Source organism: Microtus pennsylvanicus, chromosome 6 (genome assembly GCF_037038515.1).
Source record: "Microtus pennsylvanicus isolate mMicPen1 chromosome 6, mMicPen1.hap1, whole genome shotgun sequence".
Classification (NCBI taxonomy): domain Eukaryota; kingdom Metazoa; phylum Chordata; class Mammalia; order Rodentia; family Cricetidae; genus Microtus; species Microtus pennsylvanicus.
Window position 1 is genome coordinate 122,418,100 of NC_134584.1, and position 25,374 is coordinate 122,443,473.

Genomic DNA, 25,374 nt, shown 5'->3' on the forward strand with positions numbered 1-25,374 from the left:
GCCTGTGTCACTGCCTGGGTGGATGTCCTCCCTCCCTCTCACAGGCTTCCGCAGACGTGAGGCTCTCCTGCACATGCCCGCACTCAGGCCTGTGTACTTCCTCCTAACTTCAGGCTGCTCTGTTTTGTTTTTTTTTTCCCCCTGAGTGGGGGCCTTGGATCAACTCAACATACAAAAGACATCTTGCTGGGTTATTTTCTTGGAACAGGGTCTTTCTTTCTATGTTACCCAGGTTGACCTTAAACTTGGAATCTTACTGTCTCAGCCTCCCAGATCTGGTTTCAAGTAAATTTCTTAATCTGCCACCCCTCCTGGCCACCTTGTTGTTTTTAGTGACACCTAATGTCCTGGGTATGAATGCCCTCCCTGTGTGTCTGTCTATAGTGGCACTTATGCATTTTTGATGTAGGATAGACTCAGCCCCGAGTGTTCCTGTAGGTATTGTGATGCATGGGTGTGCCTCTAAAGGCTGGCCTGTTAAATCAGAAGGTGAGAGAGTGTATAACTTTGCGGGACTTGGCAGATTGCCATGTGAGGGCTCTGGCCAGTTCCCTTGTCCACCCGGAACTGTGTGTGTCATATCTTCATTGCACACGCCCTTCAACTATGTGTTTTGGCCATATAGGGACTTCTGAACACTGTGCCTGAGATGCGGACAGGAAGTCTTGTGGACTTAGAAAGGCTCTGCTCTTCAGCTTTCGGTCACTGTCAGAAGACTCTCAGGAGTCTGGACTTGGGGTGGGGAATGTCTTGTGTAGGGAAAAGCCTTCCTAAGATGTGTAAAGTCCCCTTTAGCTGAGTGAAGAGGGGTTATATCATGGAGAGTAGATAGCTAACGCTGCCCGTGCCCTTATGCCCCAAAAGAAGTCAGAGTCAGGAGGTCCTACCACCCTACTGTATGACTGCATGACTGAGCAGTCCACACCTTAGGAAACGTCTCTGCATCTCACTTCTTTGAGGTGATGCCATAAGTTAGGCAGGAAGGTGCCATTTCTGTCCCGTGGGTGGCAAAGTGATATCAGACACTTGCCCCATAACCGTGGACTGGTCAGAACCTGACTTAAATCTCCTGGAGGACAGCTGGCTCCCTGGAGGCAACTGTGGCTCCAGCTGCCAAACTCCTACTATTGGTGGTAGATGCCCCTTCCCTGGAAGTCTCTCTGGAGGAGGGACTGGGGCTACGGAAGCCACAGGCAGTTCTCTAGATCTTCTGTCTTACTTCCATGACACACATTTATTTCCAGAAAAGTTCCCCAGCCCTTGATTTCTCCTCATTTGCTATTTTAACAAGAGAACCTGGAATGGCCGCTCTCTGTTCAGGGCAAGGATCCCCTCCTGGGGACATGAGCACTAAGCTGAGTCCGAGCCCTTAGCAGAAATGATGCTGATAGAAACTTGGCTTCCGACTTCCGGCTCCACTGCGGCATAGCATTTCAGACGTAACGGGAACTCCTTGGCCCGGTCCCAGCATTTATCATCTGTATGATTGCAAGGAAAATTCTTAGTCTGCCTGGGCTCCAGTTTCTTCATATGTAGAGAAGTCTTCTTGGAAGCTAGGTGCGATGGTGCCCACTCATTGTCTCAGCACTCAGCCGCACAGTGTTGAAAATGTCACTAACATTTGTTAGTTTTGTATTATTCCTAGGTCTGGCCTCTGGTCGTGTGGCAGTCACTGTCATCCTAGAACCTCACAAAGCCATAGCTTGCTCATTAAAACCCAAGACTCCCCTGGGATAGCAGTATGTACCTGTAATCCCGGCACTCAAGAAACCAAGACAGGGACATTGTAATGACTTTGAGATAGACAGTAATATTCTATCTCAAAAACAGCAATAGCCAAACTCTAAGTCCTTGCAACTTGATGCATAATTAAATTCATAAACAATTTTGGCACATCTCTTATTAACGTTGACTATTTATTTATTTTTGAGGCAGGGTTTCACTGTTTAGTTCTGGCTGTTCTGGAACTTGCTTTGTAGACCAGGCTGGCCTCAAACTCACAGAGATCTGCTTGGCTCTGTCTTCCAAGTGCTTGGATAAAGGTGTGCACCCATACCGCCTGACTTAACATTGACTATTTAAGCATTAAAAATATTCTCCTCATGGGCTAGGATCACAGCTCAGTTGGTATAGTACTTACATAGGAAGGAGGCCTTGGGTTCAGTCTCCACCACCACATAAACACGGTGTGTTTGCATGCATCTATAATCCCAGTACTGAGGAGATGGAAGCAAGAAAGTCAGAAACTGAAGGTCCTCCTCGGCTACACAGTGACTTTCAAGGACAGCCTGGGGCACATGAGACATTGTCTTTTTAAAAAATTCCAACCAGAAAGCCAAGTGATGGTGGCGCACACCTTTAATCCCAGCACTCAGGAGGCAGAGGCAGGTGGATCTCTGTGAGTTTGAGGCCAGCATGGTCTACAGAACGAGTTCTAGGACAGGCTCTAAAGCTACACAGAGAAACCCTAAAAATAAAGGTAAATAAATAAATAAAAATTCCAACCAGAGGGCTGGAGAGATGGCTCAGTGGTTAAGAGCATTGCCTGCTCTTCCAAAGGTCCTGAGTTCAATTCTCAGCAACCACATGGTGGCTCACAACCATCTGTAATAAGGTCTGGTGCCCTCTTCTGGCCTTCGGCATACACACAGATAGACTATTGTATACATAATAAATAATAAATAAATATTTTTAAAAAAAATTCCAACCAGAAAGCTGCTTAGATCTGAAGAGCAGACCAGCACTGACTGCTCAGAACTGCTAAATTCCACCAGCCTGCCCTGCCTTCATGATCCCCTGACTCAGAGCACTGACCTTTTCCAGGAAGTACCCTTATTCTTGCTCAAATTTTCTTCTATCTTTTTAGTGTCTGAATCCATTCACAGCTACCAAATTTTGTTAAACATCCACAGTGGGCTGGGGACAGAGTCCCTGGGATCACTCGTCCTCCAAGAGCATGCTCTTTGAGCTCACATTCCTTATTGCCCCGCTGATGTTGGGGGATGGATGGTTTTCCATTATTTTAATGGATCTCACAGTCGCTATCTCTGGCAATCTTCCTGGTCCTTGATGCAATTTGGAGATATTTGTGGAGTTAGCAAGTTTGCCTAGCAGGCAATTTTATGGTTTGTTATTTTTCATGTCTTACTTCATCCTAGAACTTAAGGAAGCTGTAGTTCATATCGTTGCATGGTTCTGCCTTTATTCGTAATTAAGGGAGGCCTGGGAAGTGGGGTAATTGGGAGTTGCTCTCTCACCTGCCCCCTCGAGCCCACCACTCACCCGGCTGTGATGCCTTAGAGTCAAGGACTTCGCTCTTTGCCTTGGGTGCTCATCTGAGAAGTGGGTGCCAGAGTCATCCCCCCTCTTGCTGTGGCTGAGCCACATGAGTAAGCCCTTGAAAATGTGACTCGCTTCTTGGCATTTACCACTGATGTGTTTAGTAAATCAAATGCAGAGACCAGCTTCCACCTGCTCTTCAACCCAGGGACTCCTTTGAGAGGTGCCATTGGAAAAACCCCAAACCAAGGGGCTGTCTCAGGAGTGGATTTATTTACCCATCGGGCCAGGGTTTCTTATCTCCTTGCTGTATCTGGCTCACAGGACCTCGGTTCTAGGGAAGTGGTATACCCATTTCAGATGATGGGTCTTCCCTACAGAGACAACTGAGCAGCCCTCTTTCAGAACCTGGACATACACAGTCTTGCTGACTGTCCCTCGATGCTGACTTTCTCCTCTGAGATGCTGCTATGGACCAGGGGATGGACAGCTAGCAGGATCCACATCACTTGTGCTGTAGCCTGAACCCTGCCCAGAGCTGGCTTAGGCTAGGCCTTGGGGATTCTATTCAAGGGGCCAGGTATCTCAGCCTGTTATGAGCTTTCTGGTGTTCCTTTGGGGATGTGCTGTGTGTTTTAAGGCAGAGGGAGAAGGGGAGAGCACATTGTCTGGAGGGGTCTTAGGGCTTCCCATGTAATCGTGACTGTTTTCTCTTACAGAACCTACAACCATGGTGGTGCTACCAGCCAGCTCAGAAGCCCAGGTATTGAAAAGCAATTTTATTTATTTATTTTTTAATTTTTTATTTCCTTCTTTGGTTGAGTTTGCTTTATTATTTATTTATTTATCTTTTTTTTTTTTTTGGTTTTTCGAGACAGGGTTTCTCTGTGGTTTTGGAGCCTGTCCTGGAACTAGCTCTTGTAGACCAGGCTGGTCTCGAACTCACAGAGATCCGCCTGCCTCTGCCTCCCGAGTGCTGGGATTAAAGGCGTGCGCCACCACTGCCCGGCCTATCTATTTATATTTTATATACGAGTGCTCTGCATATATACCTACATACCAGAAGAGGGCACCAGATCTCATTATAAATGGTTGTAAGCCACCATGTGGTTGCTGGGAATTGAACTCAGGACCTCTGGAAGAACAGTCAATGCTCTTAACTTCCTTTTTTTCCCCCTTGGGTTTTTTGAGAAGGGTTCTTTGTAGTTCTTTTCTGAAGCCTGTACTGGAACTAGCTCTGTAGACCAGGCTAGCCTCGAACTCACAGAGATCCTCCTACCTCTGCCTCCCAAGTGCTGAGATTAAAGGCGTGCACCACCACTGCCCAGCTGCTCTTAACCTCTGAACCATCTCTCCAGCCCCCTCAAATGCCTCTTTGCTTTATTTCAGGTTTTTTTTTAATGAGTGAACTTTTGTTACTTCTACTTGTTTCCCAAAAGGTATTTAAGAGTAGAGACCACTTGTATTCTAGGATGAGAAGGAACCTTTGGGGACCAGAAAAGAGCACCATCTGAGCAACAAACAGAGCCAGAGAGGAATTCCAGGGCATGCTGCCTGCCCTGATGTTTTTGTTCTTTGAAATGTTGCCTTTTATTGCCTTTTCAAAGCATAATTTTAATATAATAATAATTTACAGGCTGGATGCAATGGTACATACTTGTAATTCTAGCTACTTGGGAGACTGAAGCTTTGAGGAAAAACAAAGAAGAGATATAAAGAAAGGGAGGGAGGAAAGAAACTTGTGTTTCTGTATTTATTTAGCATGGTAGCTCTGCAAGGGAGAGGTGAGACTGGACCGGAGGATTTCCATCATGCGCTGCCCCTGCTTCTGCTGCTGCTGCTTCCTCCTCTAACTTCTCTACCTAGATCTTGCCTCAAAGGGAACATATTATATACTTTCTTACATTTTTGTTATTTATTTATTTATTTGAGTTTTGTTTTTTTGAGACATGGTCTCTTTACCTAGCCCTGGCTGTCCTACATCGCACTGTGAATATCAAATTGGCCTGGAACTCACAGGTCCACCTGGTTCTGACTCCCAAGTGCTAGAATTAAAGGCATGTGCCAGTGTACCCAGCTGGCACCACACCTACTTCTCAATGCCAGTGACAGTATATCCCTGCTTCCATGGAACGCTGCCACCCAAGCAGCAGTGCTGGTGTCACTTAGGAGCTCTGTGAAGACAGACTTTTTACATAGAGGTAGCTAGAAATTGGGGAAAAACAGCTGTATTTCTAGTGCATCTGCATTGTCGTGTGACTGCCAGTTATCTGGACACACAGCTGTAGATAGTTTATTTCTCCAGCTGCAGGTCTGCTGGCCTGGGAGGTCAGCTGACCCTTGCTGTCCAGAGTTCACAGAGGTGAAACTGCTACCTACTACCGAAAGGATGCCTAGTTTTACACACCATACGAATGCTTGTGAAAGCTTTGAATGAAGGCGTCTCATATGGACTGTTCTCAGAGACCCAGGTGTTAACCTGAAAGCCCCATCCCCAGGAAATAGGGCGAGGGAGCCACTCAAAGTCTAAGCTTCCTTCTGGATACTTAGGTTTCATGAACTGCCTAGGCAGCCCCTCTAATTGCTTTCAGATTCCAGGCTGATGGCCAGGCTTGAACTTGCGGGTTGGAGGTCCTGAGACTGGCCAGCCGCCCAGGTGCTTCCTAATGGAAAGCATTCTTTGTGTTCCAGAGAAAGTTTCCAGTGAGCTGAGGCACTGAAAAGCTTTTTGCCAAGGAAGCCATCAGATAAGAGGCTTGGCTGGTGTTAACTCTTCCCCTTCCTTCTTGCTGTGTAGGCCAGCACTGGGCAGGGGATGGAGTGAGTAGCCTGGATGGATTGGGTTACCTCTCTGCAGGCTGCACTGGGATGGGCAGGAGGGCTTCCTGCTTGCTTCTCAGTCCGTCTTTCTCCGTGGAGTCCTGTGATATCCATTAACGATTTTGCCACACAACCAAGCATCACAGAGCTATGAGGCACACTGGAGATCTTGGACCACCTTGCTCTTGCCTGGCATCTACCTGTACAACACAAGAATCTACTGTGTGACCTCTCCACGTTTCTGTCCCCTTACCTTGCTAGCTTTCTCTTTCCACTGTCACACCCAAGAGCAGTCCTGAGATAGTCTCTGGAGTCCCCAGTTTCCCTGGACACTCCATCCTGGCTGCTGGCCAGAGCCCTGCTGTTTGCCTCCTGTCAGGTGTGACTAGCCACTAGATGTTGGTGTCATGCTCTGCATCCAAGGGAGTGCCTTGGGAACAGTCTATGCCTTTAACCTGCTGAAAGTAGATAAAACTAGGTGAGAGCAGCCCCAAGGGTGGGCCAGGCTTTGGTCCATTGTGATTTGATTCTTCTCACCAGTCTTCTTGAGTCAAGGGTTACCTTCCTCAGACCCCTCAGACTCCAGCATCTTCTGAGATGTCCCTGTAGGACTCAGAGACCTTATCTCTTGCCTGACCCTGGCTTTGACCTGTTATTGCTCAGCCTACCTTAGGCTCAGGTTTCCTAGGATACCTAACTAGCCAGAAACGAGTGGAAGAGGCCACTGGGGCAAGGTGGTACCAGAAAGTGGACAGTCTCCTGATGAGGCTCTGGGTCCATCTTCTACAACAATGTCCTCTCACCCAAGCAATATAACAGAAACCTTAGAGCATAGCACAGACAGACCCAACTTCAAGGTCTAGCTTGGCCAGCTTCTAGCTGTGATGGGGTAGCCTAACATCTCTCTCTCTGCCTCTGTCCCTCTGTATATGAGATGGGAGGTTGTGTCATGGGTTGTTGATGTTAAATAGGATGAGTTTTACATAGCGTCTACATAGTAGAGCTGTTATTTTTTTTTTAAATATTTATTTATTTATTATGTATACAATATTCTGTCTGTGTGTATGCCTGCAGGCCAGAAGAGGGCACCAGACCCCATTACAGATGGTTGTGAGCCACCATGTGGTTGCTGGGAATTGAACTCAGGACCTTTGGAAGAGCAGGCAATGCTCTTAACCTCTGAGCCATCTCTCCAGCCCTAGAGCTGTTATTTTTATGTGTATGTGCCTTTGATAGTCTTTTCTTCTTAACAAATATTTTACATATATGGTTTTTTTGTAGTTATCTATCCATTATTTTGCTTGCATCTATGTGTGTGTACTATGTGCATATCTGGTGTTTGAGGAATTCATCAGAGGGTTTTGGATCCTCTGTAACTGGAGTTATGGAAAGTTGTGAGTCACTATGCAGGTGCTGGAAATGGAACCCAATGCTCTTAACCAGAGAACCCATCTCTCCAGCCCCAGACAGTCTGTTCAAAAGAAGGAAAATATGAAAACTATTCAGTAGTAATGGAAATTGATCCTCAGTTAAGAGCACTGGCTGCTCTTCCAGATGATGTGGATTTGATTCTCAGCACCCACATGGCAGCTCACAGTGTCCGTAACTGCAGTCCCAGGGAAGCTGGCACAGACTCACATGTAGGCATAACACCCATACACACACAGTAAAAGTAAAATGAAAAATTCATATTTTTAATGAAATGCTTGTAATCTTTTGGGGAGCTAAGATAGGAGGCTTAAAACTTTGAGGCCATCCAAGGCTACATAGCAAGACCCTGTCTAAAAATGGGTATTGTGGAGACTTTCAGGAAGCTCAGTCAGCTAAAGCCCTGAGAGCCTCACACAGTAAGCTCTACCAGTCCCCAGGGCCTGACCCTGTCCTCAGTGCCTTAATGCTCATCACATGCCCTCAGGTGGGGCTGGGTGTGGTCTGGTGGAGCAGGCCTGTGAGGTGACTGAAGCAGGAGGATCATGAGTTTGAGGCCAGCTAGGGCTGCCTAGATAACCTGTCTCAAATAACAACTAGATGGGCATAGGCCTGTAATCCCAGGTCTGGGGACATGGCAGGAGGTAGAAGGATCAGGAATAAACTTCATGAGATACTACTACCTTCAAAAGCAAACAGACAGAGCCCGGCGGTGGTAGCGCACCCCTTTAATCCCAGCACTCAGGAGGCAGAGGCAGGCGGATCTCTGTGAGTTCGAAGCCAGCCTGATCTACAAAGTGATTTCCAGGACAGCCTGGGCTACACAGAGAAACTCTTGTCTCGAAAAACAAGAACAAAAGAGAAAGCAAGAGAAGAAAACTAGTGCTGAAGAGTTGAGCTAGTGGCGAAGAGCACCAGCGTTTGGGAGGCAGAGGCAGGCAGATCTGTGTGAGTTGAGGCCAGTGTGGTCTGCATAGTGAGTTCCAGGGAAGCCAAGCAGAGAGTCCCTGTCTCAATAAATAGATAAATAAATAAATAAATAACAGCAAGACACAGTCTGAGTAGCCCTGGCTAGCCTCAAACTCACATAGCTCCTCTGGCTGTGCCTAGGACTAAAGTTGTGAGCTGTTTGCTCAGCATGACATAATTTTTGGTCAGCACAAATGTCTATCTGTTTTTATAATGCTGTGAGTCACCCATTACTGTAACAAACTCCTTAGATAATCAGAGACGTGAGGTTTGGCTGGGACTGTGGCACAGTGATAAAGTGCACATTCAGGCCGGGCGGTGGTGGCGCATGCCTTTAATCCCAGCACTCGGGAGGCAGAGGCAGGCGGATCTCTGTGAGTTCGAGACCAGCCTGGTCTACAGAGCGAGTTCCAGGACAGGCTCCAAAACCACAGAGAAACCCTGTCTTGAAAAACCAAAAAAAAAAAAAAGTGCGCATTCAGTGTGTCACACGGCTCTGGTTCAAGCTCCACAGGGTAGAAGGTCATTTTGGCTCACAGTTTTGGAAGTTTCACAGCCACTTAGTTCTAATGCTTTGGGACTATGGTGATGGAACATGCCATAGCAGGATTTCCCGGAGGAGAAGGCTGCTTCTCTCTTGGCTGGGTATGAAAAGAAGGAAAGTTGGAAGCCAGTGAGCAGGAGACCTCCCATTCAGCACCGCCTCTTTGTTTAACTATGTAGCCCACCCTGGTCTGGGATACACTCTGCTTCCCAAATGCTGGGATTAATGTGTGCTCCATGCCCGGCAAGCCCACCCCTTAAGAGTTCCGCCAGTTCCCAGTGGAAGCCAGCCGAGGACTAACGCTTTTAACACACGGGCCTCCGGGACATCTAAGAATTAAGCTTTAGGCCAGGGTGTGATATAGTGATTGAGTGCTCTCATGTTATCTGTGAAGATTAAAAAATAAAAAGAAAATCCCCAGCCCCCCAAACTACGGTGGTCAAGAAGCATCACGACAGCAGCTGCTCAGTCAGCTGGTCTTTCTCCTTTGATGTGAGCCGTCCTGTTATATTACATGAGAAACCAGTGCTTAGCTGGATTATCTTGTTCCTATTTGTATATATATGGGGGGGCATACATACTGTGTAGTCAGCACCAGAGTCAAGACAAGTCCTTTCTGTTCCCATCCCAAATGTGCCCCGGCTCAGGAGCTGCTCGCTTCTCTATTGCCGTGGATGGGCTCAGCTTGCTTAGAGTCATGCAAGTGGGACCACACTGCATAAAGGTTTTTGTCTGATCTGTGGTGTGTGTGTGTCTGTTTCCTGTTCTATAGTGCCCCGCTGTGGGCACACCCCTGTCTCTACTATGAAGTGCACATGAGTAGTTTATGAACAAATCATGTGTGGATGAACTTTTCCTTTCTCTAGGTTAAATACCTGGGAGGGGAGGGGCTGAGTCACATGCTCAGTGCATATTGGTAAGACTTTTCCTGTTTTCTAAAGTGACTGTGCTCTTTGGGGACATCTTTTTGACAGTAGTTCATGTTTTGTTTGTGCCATGATTCCCTTCTGGCAAAGAGGTGGTATTTTTTTTTTAATCTGGTATACATTGATTGATGTTTTGCCTGCATGTATGTCTGTGTGAGGGTGTAACTGAAGTTACAGATAGTGGTGAGCTGCCATGTGGGTGCTGGAAATTGAACCCTGGTCCTCTGGAAGAGCAGCCACTGCTCTTAAGCAGTGAGCCATCTCTCCAGCCCCTAGAGGTGATATTTCTATAGCACTGTTGTAAGTGGTACTGTGATCTCTTCCCTGCCTGTCATTCTGTCTGGCATCGCTGTCTGTTCTATGATGGTGGGTGCTGCTGGTTGCGGGCCCCAGTGCCCTTGTGGCTTGGAATGCCGTCTCTGATGACCTTATGACTTATCTGTCCCTTAGATGGTACAGTCACTGGGCTTTGCTATCTACCGTGCATTGGACTGGGGCTTAGATGAGAGTGAGGAACGGGAGCTCAGCCCGCAGCTGGAGAGACTCATCGACCTCATGGCCAACAGCGACTGTGAGGACAGCAGCTGCGGGGCAGCAGATGAGGGCTATGGCGGGCCAGAAGAGGAGGAGGAGGCTGAGGGCGGCCCTCGAGCTGTGCGCACCTTTGCCCAGGCCATGCGGCTGTGTGCTTCGCGCCTGACAGACCCCCATGGCGCACAGGCCCACTACCAGGCGGTGTGCCGGGCTCTTTTTGTGGAGACGCTGGAGCTTCGTGCCTTCCTGGCCCGAGTGAGGGAAGCCAAGGAGGTGAGTGAGATAGGGCTGCAAGTGGAAGGGCTGATGCTGGGTGGATAGGGGGAGGTGAGCAGGGATGGGGTGCAGATCGGTGGGGCCCGTCCTCACTCGTCCAACAGGGGTTAAGTCTTTGGTGCCTGACTGTACCTTCCTAGGAATACCTATAACTTGCCCCCTCCCCCACATGTTGGGCACTGTCCAAAATGTTTCATACATTTTTAACTTCATGGCTTCTTTTCACCCGGTTTTCAGACAGGAATCAGGGAGTGGCTCCTAGCCTACTGCACATTACTGTCTCCTCAAAATTAGCTGTTACCCTCCCTGAGGCCACTTTCATCTGCAAGAGGGAGCTCTGCTTACTGCCTCCTGGTTGGCCTCTCCCAGCCCCGGTTCCTCCTGAAAATGTGATGTAAAGACAGCCACCTCTTCCCTTGCAGAACCACACAGGCAGGCCCATGGACTTGGAGATTTGGGGTGCTTGCCACAGCCCCACTTCCTTCCATCTTACAAATGAGCAGATGCTCTTTGAGTTAGGGTCCCTCATCCCAGTGTCAGAGCCTGTCTAGGATACAGCCGGCTCCTGAGCGACTTCTCCCAACCCAGAGTTATGGCTTGGCATCTTTCGGCTGTCTCCATTCTTCCTGGGAGGAGTTGCTACTCCTTAAAGAGAACCATCCCCCTCCCCCCGTGAAGTAGGCTGTCCAGGCCCCCGTCAACATTCCACTGATGATAGGGGGACTTGGGAGAGGTCAGGTGAGGCTCAAGTTGTTCTCTCTTGCTCAGGTAGCAGAAGTTAATTTTTAAGTTAGTTGATGTTGATCTCTGGTTCCACCCTGCCCTTTTCTGTGCTGCTTCTCTTTTTCTGTAGCCTAGAAAGGTCCTGACCCTTTGGAGCCTGCACAGCCTTTTAGGGATGTTTGAGTAATGGAATCTGGGACCCAGCTTGATCCTCCCCTGTAACTCTCACATGCCAACCTTGGGAGGTTCTCCTCTTGGCTCCCAGTATTCAGTGCACCATCCATCCCCACCTTCTCTCTCAGCTCCTCCCTGGCATCTCAGAGACACTCTTCTGTCTGTGCTCCCTGTGGCTGGCCTGTGGTCCTTGGGGTTTTGTCCTTCTTTGAACATGGTCTGTTCTGTTGCTGGAGTCAATTCCTTACCCAGACAAATAAGCTTTAGCAGGAGCACACACCTCTACATGACACTCCACTGATCCCAGAGAGAGTCACAGGATGGGTGCTGGGGATACAGGCTCCTGGACAGACACATCTGGGCTAGTCTGGGCTGGTGATTTTGGACAGAAGCAGGTGCGCAGGGTCCGGTGTAGCTGTTCTAAGTAGGACAGGAGAGCCATCCTCTTTGCTCCTTGCCCCGGGAATCCCACACTATAGTGTGTGTTAAAGCAGTTTGGCAGGTAGCTTAGAGAAAGCTAGAGTGTCCAGTTCTGTCCCTGTAGGATGGGAGAGGCTGCAAGACAGATGCATCTCTGTAGTGGGATGTTAGTGTGAACAGAAGCTCCAGCCTGCCACCCAGACCCCGAGCCATCAAGGCAGCAAGTCCAGCATCTCTCCCCAAATTCCCAGTTGCCTGAGTCCCTGGCATCTTAGCATCTCCTATCTGGACTCCCTCCTAGGGCCTGCTGGTTGGCTCATCCTGTCTTCTACCTACCTTCAATCCTACCCATATTTGAAGACTAACACTTGCCACACTGTGCTGGGCTCCAGACTTAGAGCAGCAGCCGAGGAAACAAACACAGCTACTAAGAGACAGGTCCTTGGTGACCTCTAGTATGGGCCATGCCTAGAGAAACAGCCATGAACATGCCAAGAAAATAGGTGGGCTCCTGGCTTGGCTAGGGGTCCTGAGGTGTTGGGTGAACTGAAATCTGGAAGGCAACAGGGAGTGCTTCCTCCTCTGTGTCCACCTGTGGAGGACAGTGACTCTCACCAGGCCTGCTCAGGAGAAGTCGCTAGAGAGAAGATTAAGTGTCCTGTGCCATTCCAAAGCAATGGTATAGTGTAACCAGCTCTTTCCAAGCCCCCAGACCTGGGCCAGGTGCCTCTGTAGCTCCTTTGCAGCTGGCTGGGTGCTAGAGCAGTGCATCCTACTAGATGGCATGGTAGGGCCCTGCTGTGTCCACGCCGCTGCCACTTCTACACTAACTAGACATCTGGTCCCAGATGCTGCAGAAGCTGGGGGAGGATGAGCCACGGGTAGAGAAGCCACTGGCCGAGCTTGACCACCTGGGACACACAGACTGGGTAAGACATGGACTCCTGACCCGGGACAGAGGGGTTTGTGCTGGGAGAGCCCTGGGTGCCAGAGCTGAGGCTGTTTTCCTTTCCGGGTCAGGCACGGCTGTGGGTCCAGCTCATGCGGGAGCTGCGTCATGGGGTGAAGTTGAAGAAAGTGCAGGAGCAGGAGTTTAACCCACTGCCCACCGAGTTCCAGCTCACCCCCTTCGAGATGCTGATGCAGGATATCCGTGCCAGGAATTACAAGCTGCGCAAGGTCATGGTGAGCCACAGCCCTGTCGTCCTCCACAAGAAAACCTGGCCCTGTTCCCTTCTGCAGGTCCTTGCCCTGCTGCCATTTACCCTGCCCTCTGTCCTCTGCCAACAGCCCTTGCCCTGCCCCTTGTGCTTGATCAGAGTTTGATACTCATCTGTAGATATGAATAAGGCAGATGTGGCAGTTTCCACAGCTCTTGGTTGTATTGGGAATACAGTATAATAATGAGGGCAAGGAGAAGGTTCTTGAGGATCCGGGGTGGGGGGTGAGAGCTAAGAGCCAGCTACATTGGTGCACGCCTTTAATCCCAGCACTCGGGAGGCAGAGGCAGGCGGATCTCTGTGAGTTCAAGTTTACAAGCGCTAGTTTCAGGACAGCCAGAGCTGTAGCACGGAGAAACCCAATCTCGTAAAACCAAAAGCAAAACAAACAAACCAAAGAGCCAACCACATTTTACCATGTAACACACATTAACAAAGCCTTGTGTACACTGGTATCACTCAAAACTTTATATAAAGAAATTCATTTCATTCTCCTGACAACTCCTGAGATGGGTCTTACAGCCCCATTTCCTGAAGGTTTAGGAAGCTCAGGCAGCTGAGGTTAAGGCTCGTTAGGACTCAGCTGCGGCTGAGTGGCCCATGCACCTGAGTCCAGGGAACAAGAGGCCTTAGGAAGGAAGCTGACTGAAAACCAGGCCAAAGTCAGGGCTGTGTGAGCCCCTCCTGGTCCCCCTAACACGGCAGTTGGCTCTTGCACGCTCAGCTTGACCCTGCTCCTCCTGGCAGGTTGATGGGGACATCCCTCCCAGAGTGAAGAAAGATGCCCACGAGCTCATCCTGGACTTCATCCGTTCACGGCCTCCACTGAAGCAGGTACCAGCTCTACACTTCCTCCTCTGGATATTGTGGGGCCCGCTGCTCTCTGGTGACCAATCCAGCTGTCTTACCACATCTGTTTTCTGAGGGAGATCTTTGAGGGCTCTTTTGCCCGTTGGCTGTAAGGTTGGGCATGATCTCCAGTGTAGGGCCTGAGGGTCTGTGTCTTCTTTTTAGGGAGAATTTTCAGCTGTTTACACCTCACACCAGGTGTGCACAAAGCCTCTTTGAGTAGGGTTACTGAGCAGCAGCTCCAAGTCTCCCGGGTTATCCCAGCATTTCCCTCCTCTAGTGTGCCCATGTCATCACCCTCCTCCCTTCCTACTCAGTGTGTCATGTCGGCGGCAGGTCTCAGAGAGACGACTCCGCCCTGTACCACAAAAGCAGAGAACATTGCACGAGAAGATCCTGGAGGAAATCAAGCAGGAGCGGAGGCTTCGTCCAGTAGGGGCCCAGCACTTGGGTGCCCGTGGTGAGCAAGGCGGGGAGGGTGAGTGACGGGAGAGAAGACATCCCCCAGTGGACCTCGCTGGGGCTACAGATCAAAGTTTGGGATGGTTAGCCCCAAGAGCTCCTGTGTGGGTAGAGGACCTAGGACCTATTAAAAAAATTTTTTAACTGTAAACTTAGAGGAATTATGCCGGGAAGTGGTCGTGCACACCTTTAATCCCAGCACTCGGGAGGCAGAGGCAGGTGGATCTCAGTGAGTTCAAAGCCAGCCTGGTCTACAGAGTGAGATCCAGGACAGCCAGGGCTACACAGAGAAACCCTGTCTCAGGGGGGAAAAAAAATCCCCAAACCTTAGAGTAGTTATAATGGCTTTGTGAAGTCTTAGGGGTCTATAAAAGTGAAGTCATCTCGGACTCCGGGTTTTGATCTGATTTTGCCCTTATTCATTGTTATAATGGATGACAGATTTCAATATTTGGGAGTAAAATTAAGTAAAAAATCAAGTTTCTAACTGACTGGAAGCCAGATATATGTTCAAATATTTGAGTCTTGGTCTTCCTTGCAAACTAAAGTCGGTGAACTTCAACCCTGCTCCTGCCGGAGCTCTCCTTTTTAGTTAGAGCTGCTCTTTGTTAACTGGCTGACCAGTCTTCGGTTTCCCCTTCTAAGTGGAGAATTAAACCAAGTGGTACTCATAAAGCTATTCACTGCCATGTTGGCCTCCTCGTCCTCCTTGCTCACTGTCCCCTCCTGCCCCGGCCTGCTTATCCTTGCCACTTACTCTCTACCCCCGTACTGGCCTCCTCATCTGCCCTGTTTGCTGTCCACCCCTACACTGGACTCCTTGTCCTCCCTGCTCACTGGCCACGCCTTCCCTGACCTTCCAGATCATTCCCATTCCCTGTTCTTGCCCTGACTTCCTTGTCTTCCTTGCTTATCCTTCTCTCTGGCTTCCTGCTCCTTGCCCTCCCTGCCACACGTTCACCCTTGCCCCGTTCTCCTTGCCTTTGCTGCTCACCCTTCATCCCTGTGCTTACCTCCTCTTCCTCTCCACTCACCATCCACCCCTGCCTTTGTTTTTCCTGCCCTCAGGGTTTGGTTCTCTGCCCTGCATCCTCAATGCCTGCTCTGGGGATGTGAAGTCCACTTCCTGCATCAATCTGTCAGTCACAGATGCCGGGAGTGGAAGCCAGCGTCCACGGCCTCGGGTCCTGCTTAAAGCCCCCACCTTAGCAGAGATGGAAGAAATGAACACATCTGAGGTCAGAGAATAGGGACTCTTCAAAAGTTCATGTTGATGGGGCTGGGAAAGGCTTAACTAGACAGGGGTCTGTTTAGTCAGCTGGGTAGACATCCTCTACAGCCAACCAACGGGGTGGCAGGTGGCCCCTTCCCTATCTTTTCAGCTCAGAAGTAGCCTTGGGTCCGTGGGACAGTGACTTCTGAACACAAGGGAGGTTATTTGAATGTGGCCAGACGAGCAGCCTGAGTAGCCTCAGGTGATGGAGAAGCTAGCTGCAGTGAAGCTCTCTGATCCAGTAGAATGGAAGATGACCCCAGTGCTGGCCATCTCCTGCAGGATCTGTCTTCTCCAGGATCTTCTGGGAGACTCAGGGAATGGTTTGATTATTGAGACAGTTGCCATGAACTGTCCAGAAGATAGGAGATGCAAGCTAGTGACGTGTAGAGGAAAGTGCAGGGCCTTAGGTGGGGTCAATTAACACTCTTGGATCCACTGCCTCCGTCCAACCGTCCAAGGATGAGCAAAAGGTGCTGGGGGCAGTGGTCAGGAGGGGGCAATGTTGGGAGGGGGTAGCAGTCGGGAGGGGGCAGCGGTCAGGAGGGGGCAGCGGTCAGGAGGGGGCAGCGGTCAGATGGGGGCTGTGCCTGATGTGCTCTCAGGAAGAAGAGTCCCCCTGTGGAGAGGGAACACTGAAGCGGGATCGCTCTTTTTCGGAACATGACCTAGCTCAGCTTCGGAGTGAGATGGTCTCTGGCTTGAAGTCAGTCACTCAGCCCCCAGGAGGGACAGAGCTGCCTCGGGCCAGGGCAGGCAGCATGCACTCTTGGAAACCTAGCACCCAGGACCAGGGTGAGTATCATCATCACCACCACCTGCTGTTTTCGTGCCCATCCCATGGATTCTGTGTTGCAGCCTCAGACTCACATCTCCCTTGAACAGGCAAGTACCCAAGACATGCAGCTTGTGCCTGCAAGGACAGTGCCGAGTCGGCTACCACCTAAATTTAGCAGCCATCCCTGCTTTCCATTTGAGAATTTTTTTTAATCAGCTAACCAACACATATTTATTGCAAACCATTTTCTAAAGAACTTGAATCCTTGCAGGGGTGGAGAGATGGCTTTGTAGTTAAGAGCTGCTCGTGTGGAGAGTGATTGCCAGCACCCACATGCTGGCTCATAACCATCTCTAATCCAACACCCTCCTCTGGCCTCTGCAGGCACCAGGCACACATGTGATAAACATACTTATGCTCATGCATATAGAATAAAAAGAAGTAAATCGCCGGGCGGTGGTGGCGCACGCCTTTAATCCCAGCACTTGGGAGGCAGAGGCAGGCGGATCTCTGAGTTCGAGGCCAGCCTGGTCTACAAGAGCTAGTTCCAGGACAGGCTCCAAAACCACAGAGAAACCCTGTCTCGAAAAACAAAAAACAAAACAAAACAAAACAACAAAAAAAAGAAATCAGGCCAGGTGTGGGAGGCACCTGGAAGTGGAGTTACAGATGGTTGTGACCCAACATGTAGGTGCTGGGAATCAAACCTGGTTCCTCTGCAAAAACAAGCACTCTGGGGCTGGAGAGATGGCTCAGTGGTTAAGAGCATTGCCTGCTCTTCCAAAGGTCCTGAGTTCAATTCCCAGCAACCACATGGTGACTCACAACCATCTGTAATGAGATCTGGTGCCCTCTTCTGGCCTGCAGGCATACACTCAGAATATTGTATACATAATAAATAAATGAATGAATAAATAGGACAATGGTATTCCTGTTTTTTTTTAATTATTTAGCTCTCTGCTTGACTTTTAGGTTGTTCCCCATCTCCACTGGGACACACACGCTGTCCCCACTGTCCACTTGGCACAGCACTCTTGTCAGGTGGTCCCTATGGGCCTGTGTTCTTTCTCCAGCTTTCTGTCCTGGGAGTGACCAGTCCCAGCCTTACCCCAGCTCCGCCTTGCCCAGCAGCTTGAGCTCATTGGATAAGCCAGAGGCTTCTGCACCAGATAGCAGGCACCTGTGGCTGGTAGGTGACTGGGTGGTTTGCCCTGGGTGCCCTCTTCAGCATCGTCTTCATCCTTTCACGAGTGTGGTGCCGGAGAGAGATGGGGAGCATTCCTCAGGATGTGTCTGGCTTTGTCTTTGTCTGAGGGGACCAAGGTCCAGTTTCCTGTATCTGGGGAGATTGTTCTTTGCTGCCACTTGCTGGTAGACATTGGTACTGCAACTCCAAACCCGGAGACATGTCTTTCAGTCCATTTCTCTAAGATCTGAAGTGTTTTGTTCAGTTCCAGTGGAGTCAGGAGAGATGATGAACCCTGGATTGTGGGACGTGAGGGCAATACAGTGTTGCAGGAAGTGTGCTGTTGGCTGAGACATGCTGGGTCCCCTCAGCTTTGAGTTTTGTGTTGTTTGTATGAAGAACTAATACCGCTTGCTGACTTGGAGCCCCGACTTGGGCCTGAATTTCACTGTGCAGATTTATCAAACGAAGTAACAGGTAAAAGCTGACGGTAGATTGCAGGGCATCCTACATGTGTGTGGAGGGATGGTGTCACTAACTGTGGTTGACACCGTCCTCTCACTGAGGCTTGGATTAAGATAGCTGCTAAAATAGTTTAAAAAGTGTAAATTCTACTTAAGAATAAGGGGGCCTTATTAATTTTGTTTGTTTTTATGAGTATTTCACCTGCGCATATGTCTGTGTACCATGTGCATGCCTGGTGCCTGCTGAGGTCAGGTGTCAGATCCCTTGGAACTGGAGTTCCAGATGACAGTGAGTCCCATCTGTGGGTGCTAGGAACTGAGCCTGAGACCCTCTGAGAGAACAGTGATGTTAACTCCTGACCCACTGCTCCGGCCCCTCATTCATTGGGATTGAAAGGTTATTTATGTCCATATGATAGAGCAAGAGAACGACTTTAAAAAGTTGTTCAACTTACACACACACACACACACACACACACACACACACACACACATAGGATAAATACATGTGAAGGACCTGTTTTTAGCTGGATAGTGGTGATGTCTTTAATCCTAGCACTTGGGAGGCAGAGGCAGGAGGATCTCTATGAGTTTGAGACCAGCCTGATCTACAGAGTGAGTTCCAGGACAGCCAGGACTGTTTCACAGAGAAACCCTGACTCGAAAAAAAAACAAACAAAACACTTATTCATCTGTGATTTATTTGTCTTATGTGCATGTGTGTTTTGTCTGGATGTGTGCACCACGTGCATGCACTGCCTGTGAGATCAGAAGAGGTGAGTTAGAGTCTCTGGGACTGAAGTTACAGATGGTTGTGAGCCACCATGTGGGTGCTGGGAATTGAACTCAGGTCCTCTGGAAGAACAGTCAGTGCTCTTAACCACTGAGCTATCTCTCTAGTGTAGTAAGGAGGCCACTAGTTAGTTCCTGGCCACTTAGCCCCAAAATAATCACACAGAAACTGCACAGGGCTGCCAATGCGCATCCTAGAAAATCATCCAGTTTCCCTCCTCGTGGCACCCTGTATGCGGGTCTCCATCCTGCCTCCACGAACAACAGCTAGCGTTTTGAGTTCTGTGTGCCTGGCACCATGTTGTCCAGGCAGTGGTGGCGCACGCCTTTAATCCCAGCACTCTGGAGACAGAGGCAGGTGGATCTCTGTGAGTTTGAGATCAGTCTGGGCTACAGAGTTAGTTCCCCGACAGGCTCCATGGCTAAGAAACACTATCTCAAAAAATCAAAAAAGAAAAAAAAATGTTGTATTGCCTCAAGGGAGCTGAAGCAACCCCATTGTACAGAAAAGGTAGGCTTAGAAGGTCCAGTGTCCAGTCTTAAGCCACACACTAGTAAAGTCAAACCAGGACCGCTCATCATGATGCCAGTTAGGACAGATGGTCTGCTGAGTACAGGAGAGCACGCTTGGGGTCAGGCAGGGCTCCTTGGACAGTACAGATCAGACAGAAGGGCGTTGGAAGGTTCTGTGGAGAAGGTTAGAACAGTGGTGTGTGCTTGCAAGCAGGAGATGGGGTTTTCTGGCGTGGGACAGTGAGGACAAGGGACAGTGCCCTGGGTCATGGGACTAGGGAACCTTGCTGTATTGGCAGGACCTCCTTGAAGCAGATCCAGCCCCCAGTCATGAGTGAGCTGATGTCCATACTTTAGCAAGTTACCAGCTTGCTTGGACTGAGACCAGGTAACTATAGGGTCCCCAGGATGTTGAGCAAGCAGGACCCTCTCCCTCGCCCCCAGGAGTTCAGCCACCCCGTGGAGAGTTTGGCTCTGACTGTGGAGGAGGTGGTGGATGTGCGCCGGGTACTGGTGAAGGCTGAGATGGAGAAGTTCCTGCAGGACAAGGAGCTCTTCAGCAGCCTGAAGAGGGGGAAGGTGAGGCTTGGGGGCGCTGGGCAGCAGGGTAGGGGTGTTGTGAGGAGCAACAGAGGGTGGGACCAGGGTCTGGGGCTGACTCAGTGGCTGGGTAGAAGCCCTGAGGCAAATGCTCTTGGGGACTGGACTTGGGCTCCAGTGGCCCTCCACTGCCACGCTCTATCCTTGTCTCTCCCTGCAGATTTGTTGCTGCTGCCGAGCCAAGTTTCCCCTATTTTCCTGGCCACCTACCTGTCTATTCTGCAAGAGGTGAGCCTTGATCAGCAGACAGATTAACAAGGGAAATGTTCTATCCCACCAGCCAATTCAGTGTTTTCTTCTTCCTTCCTGTCTCCCTCCAATCCCTGAGACAGGGTCTTACTGTACACCCCAGACTGGCCTCAAAGTCATAATCTGCTTGCCTCAATTTAAGTTGTAGGGACTATAGGTTAGTACCATTATGCCTTGTTTAGGTTAAATTTATTTATTTATATTTGTTTGGTTTTGTTTTGCGACAGTGTCTTACTATGTAGCCCTGGCTGGCCTGGAACTCACTGTGTAGACCAGGAGAGGAACCCATAGAGAGCTGGGCTTACACTCACAGAAATCCGGCTGCCTCTGCCTCCCGAGAGCTGGGATCAAAGGCGTGTGTCACCACCACTTGGTTTGGGTTGAATTTTTTTGTTTTTGGAGACAGGATTTCTCTGTGTATCTCCTGCTGTCCTAGAACTCATTCTATAGACCAGGCTGGCCTCAAACTCAAAGAGCTCCACCTGCCTCTGAATGCTGGGATTAAAAGTGTGTGTTACCACCACCTGGGTAGGTTTGAATTTTTACAAGAAGGATTTTGTTTTTGTTTTGTTTTTTTTAACGAGACAGGGCCTCACTAGATAGCTCAGGCTAGCCTCAAAGTCAATCCTCCTGCCTCAGTGCAGTGTCGCCACACCTGACAGGCATTTACTTCTGAAATCGGATATGGGAATTTTAAAATGCTAATTGCTATGTAAAATTGAACATCTTACTTGAAGCCTTTCTACTGAGATGGTGCTTCTATGGTGAAAAGCACCAGAAACACTCCAGGCCAGATAGTCCTGAGAGAGATAAGAGGCAGAGGTAAATGAATGTCATCCCAGGAAGATACAAGATTCTGGGGTAAAATGAAAGTAAAGTACCGAGTGACCAGGGATCTGGCCAGTCAGCTGATGGCTGGCTCAGATATGTGCCGCAGACATGGAAGCCAGGAGGAGGGTGCTTTCCCTTCTTAGGCTTCCTTACACTGATATTGCTTTCTCTCTGTTCCTTCCAGAGCTGTGTGCACTTCCTGCAGTGTAAAGGTGAGGATTTCGGGGAACCTTCCAGGTCTTGGTGAAGTGGGATGGGGGTACTACTATTTCCAGTTGATGTGTTGGACAATTGCCCTCTTAGGAGGCACTTCATCCATTGCCTTCTTCTAAGAAGCTGTTCTTACGCGTCCCAAGACTGATTAGTGTATTTGCTTGTTTTGAGTGTAAAGTCTAGACTGACATTAAAATTCTCTATGTAACTGAGGATGACTTTGAACTCCAGATCCTCTTGTCTCTGCCACCCAAGTGCTGGGATTATAGGCAGGAACCACACACATGATCTAAAACTGTACAGTTTGTTTTGTTTTTTGGTTGGTTGGCTTGTTTTTGGTGTTTCTTTTTTAATGTTTATTTATTTACTATAAATACAGTATTCTCCTTGCATGCCAGAAGAAGGTACCAGATCTCTTAGATGGTTGTGATCTGCCATATGGTTGCTGAGAATTAAACTCAGGACCTCTGGAAGAACAGCTAGTGCTCTTAATCTCTGAGCCATCTCTCCAGCCCTTTGGTTTGCCTTTCTTTCAGGCAGGGTCTCACTATGTAACCCTAGCTGACTTGAAACTCAGTATGCCTGGCCAGGACTACAGTTTCTTAAAACACTCCTAGGTAGTATTTGATATTTTTGAGACAAAAATGTCTGGCTGTGTACAGCATTGGCTGGCCTGGAACTGGCTATGTAGAACAAACTTGCTTTGAACTCAGAAACATGCCTGCCTCTGCCTCCTGAGCACTAGGACTAGAACTGTATGTGTGCACCACCATGCCTGGTCCTCATAAGCAGTCTTAAATTTTGTTCTTAAACTGCTAGAGAGATGGCTTAAGGTTAAGAGCACTTGCTGCTGTTGCAGAGGACCTGGGTTTGGTTCCCAGAACTTAGATTGTTGACAGAGGTTTCTGTCCCACCTGGTCCCACAGCTGTTCAGCCCCAAAGAAACACACAGAGGTCTACGTAAATAAACTGGTTGGTCTATTAGCTCAGGCTTCTTATTAACTCTTACATCTTAAATTAACCCACAATTCTTGTCTGTGTTAGCCACGTGGCTTGGTACCTGTTATCAGCGAGGTATTCTCATCTTTCTTCCTCTGCACCTGGATGATGACTGCAGACTGACTCTTCCCAGAATTCTCCTGTTCTAGTCGCCCTGCCTGGCTACTGGCCAATCAGCATTTTATTAAACTAATACAAGTGACAAATCTTTTTTTTTTTTTTGGTTTTTTCGAGACAGGGTTTCTCTGTGGCTTTGGAGCCTGTCCTGGAACTAGCTCTGTAGACCAGGCTGGTCTCGAACTCACAGAGATCCTCCTGCCTCTGCCTCCCAAGTGCTGGGATTAAAGGTGTGCGCCACCACCGCCCGGCTAAGTGACAAATCTTTACAGGGTACAAGACCATTGTCCCACAGCATTACATTACAATTAACGAATTTGTAACTCCAGTTCCAGAAGATCCACGGGCACTGCATGCACAGAGTGCACAGACATGAATGCAGGCAAAACACCCATACACACAAAGTAAAAATAAATGAGTAGAAAGTTTTAACAGTTGTTAAGTATTCCATGTGAGTAGCCTGGAGACACACAGCTTTTCTCTCTCCTCCTACAAAATCCCCCTTTTGACATGAGAGAGTTTTCAGCAAGACCATGTTGCATTTGGATGCATGCTTCCACTCAGAGCTAAAGGACAGAAACACCTGGAAGAGTACTGACCATCATGCCTCAGCTAAGAAAGAGGAACCTACTTTTCTCAAATCCTCTATCATCTGCTCCTGGACCACAGGAATTGAATACTCCATCCTTGTCCATATGAAATACTGGTTGTGTGCAGAACTTACAGTCACACTCTTTGTGCCGTAAAACAGTTCCCAAACCCTACCAAGTTACAGTTTGGATGAGCAGGAAATGTAGTTGGGGTGTAACAAGGCAGGAGCCTATGCTGGGCCCTGAGATGACTGAGTGTAGGGGGCGCCACTTCCAGTCTTTCGGCCCCCAGGGGGTGAGGAGGATACAGGGTGCCTGGCTGGATGCTCAGGAACCTTCTCCACACCCTTCCTTGTGTTGCAGATGAAGATGCCTTCCAAGAAGTGTGCACACATCCCTGTCTACACACTCGGTTTTGAGAGTCTTCAGAAGGTGCCAACTACCAAAGCCACGCCAACACTGAGGAGAGATGCCTTCCAGTATGTTCTTTTTTTTTTTTTTTTTTTTTTTTTGGTTTTTTGAGACAGGGTTTCTCTGTGGTTTCGGAGCCTGTCCTGGAACTAGCTCTTGTAGACCAGGCTGGTCTCGAACTCACAGAGACCTGCCTCTGCCTCCCGAGTGCTGAGATTAAAGGTGTGCGCCACCGCCCGGCTCCAGTATGTTCTTTTGCACTGTTGCTGGTATCCTGTGGCAGTAGACAATTGAACGTAACTGGGAAACTAGGGCAGGTGTCTATGGCACTGTGAGGATTTCCCCAGGGAACAAGTCATTTGGCAGGGCTCTAGAGGCAGGGTTGTAGGGAATTGGGTTTGGGTGGTCTGGGCTCAGGACCCCAGTGCCCGTCCAGGAAGAATCTTTGCAGGGATGCACACTGCCAGGTGCGCTCAGTAAGACACCTGTGGATTAGCCATGAGGGAGGAGAGAAGAGGCAGCAGGGAGCTTGGAGGGGTCACTGTGGACATAAAAATCAAGATTTGGGATTCTGAAGTGGCAGGACAAGGCCTCTGGAGGACCCCGACTGTAATAGTCCTCTCTTCTCATAGTTCTCTCCTGGCATCTTTCCATCCTAGATCCCTGCAGGGACCAAGATGGCGGAGCGTAGAGGAGGAGTTCCCCCACATCTATGCCCATGGCTGTGTCCTCAAGGATGTCTGCAGTGACTGCACCAGCTTCGTGGCTGATGTAGTATGCTCCAGCCGCAAGAGTGTGGATGTCCTCAATGCCACTCCACGACGCAGCCGCCAGACCCAGTCCCTCTACATCCCCAACACCAGGACTCTCAACTTGCAGTGACTGTTGTGATGGTCACCCTGCTCCCCATCCTGGGACACAGCTGCCATCAACCCCCTTGCGCATGTACATATATACATATATAGACACATTTATAATATATATACAGCCTATATATTTATATTTATATACATTGTCTCTTTGCCCATTTAGGGCCAAGCTTACTCCAGGACCTTCCTTCTTTCCTCTCAGGAATCCTTGGAAAGGCTGGGAGGGACTGGGGAATGGAGAAAGGGCAGCTTTCCTGCTCCATGCCTTGGTTCTCTTTTAGTGAGCTTATGGCAGCCTCTCTTCCCTGGGTGGACAGGGCACCTTGGTTCTCAGGTGAAACTGAATATCAGGTCTACCTGTCCTTTAGGGTGCTCAAGCAGCAGAGGCACCTGGGAGGCCTCCAAGTCTCTGGGATTGTGCTATGAGGAAGCCCAGATACCCCAAGCCAAGCTTGCTCCTGGTCCCTTTCTGGCACTGTGTGACTTTTCCTGGGGACTTATGAACAAACATCTATTCCCCCTGCATAGGTCACCCACAGACCAAAGAAATGATTGCACTCAAGTCTAGCTTGATGAACCAATGAGTCTTCTGAGATTACAGTAACATGGTGACTCTTGGGTAGTTGCATCACCCCAAAGCCCCACCCCAGCATAGATGACAGTTCATGAAAGGTTCAATGTAAGTCACACCCCCAACCAATTTTCCTGTACTGAGACCATGGTGTAGCTGTGGTGGTGGGGGGTTGGCCGGTTAATAACCCTATAACCATCACCAGAGACCCTCATACCCGCATACTGTGTTATCTGCTTCACTGCCAGAGTTGCAGGCCCATGTGCTCTGCAGGTTACCACAGCTGCACGGTGC

The 25,374-nt window shown here is 49.2% G+C and overlaps 1 protein-coding gene across 2 annotated transcripts in view; it reads left to right on the top strand.

The window, feature by feature from the left end:
- Nucleotides 1–24,651, top strand: part of Spire2 (spire type actin nucleation factor 2) — a 35,497-nt gene extending 10,846 nt beyond the window's left edge. Inside the window, exons 2-15 of one of the 2 annotated variants that reach the window (XM_075977589.1) lie at nt 3,999–4,042; nt 10,417–10,773; nt 12,942–13,022; nt 13,114–13,278; nt 14,061–14,147; nt 14,499–14,640; nt 15,693–15,862; nt 16,503–16,692; nt 17,749–17,864; nt 20,075–20,209; nt 20,391–20,458; nt 21,495–21,522; nt 23,593–23,708; nt 24,300–24,651. In XM_075977589.1, the coding sequence (XP_075833704.1) occupies nt 3,999–4,042; nt 10,417–10,773; nt 12,942–13,022; nt 13,114–13,278; nt 14,061–14,147; nt 14,499–14,640; nt 15,693–15,862; nt 16,503–16,692; nt 17,749–17,864; nt 20,075–20,209; nt 20,391–20,458; nt 21,495–21,522; nt 23,593–23,708; nt 24,300–24,522 (1,922 nt within the window). In that variant the 3' untranslated portion in view covers nt 24,523–24,651. The remainder of the gene's footprint in view (nt 1–3,998; nt 4,043–10,416; nt 10,774–12,941; nt 13,023–13,113; nt 13,279–14,060; nt 14,148–14,498; nt 14,641–15,692; nt 15,863–16,502; nt 16,693–17,748; nt 17,865–20,074; nt 20,210–20,390; nt 20,459–21,494; nt 21,523–23,592; nt 23,709–24,299) is intronic. The other variant, XM_075977590.1, reaches the window with a different exon arrangement.
- The last annotated feature ends 723 nt before the right edge of the window (nt 24,652–25,374 follow it).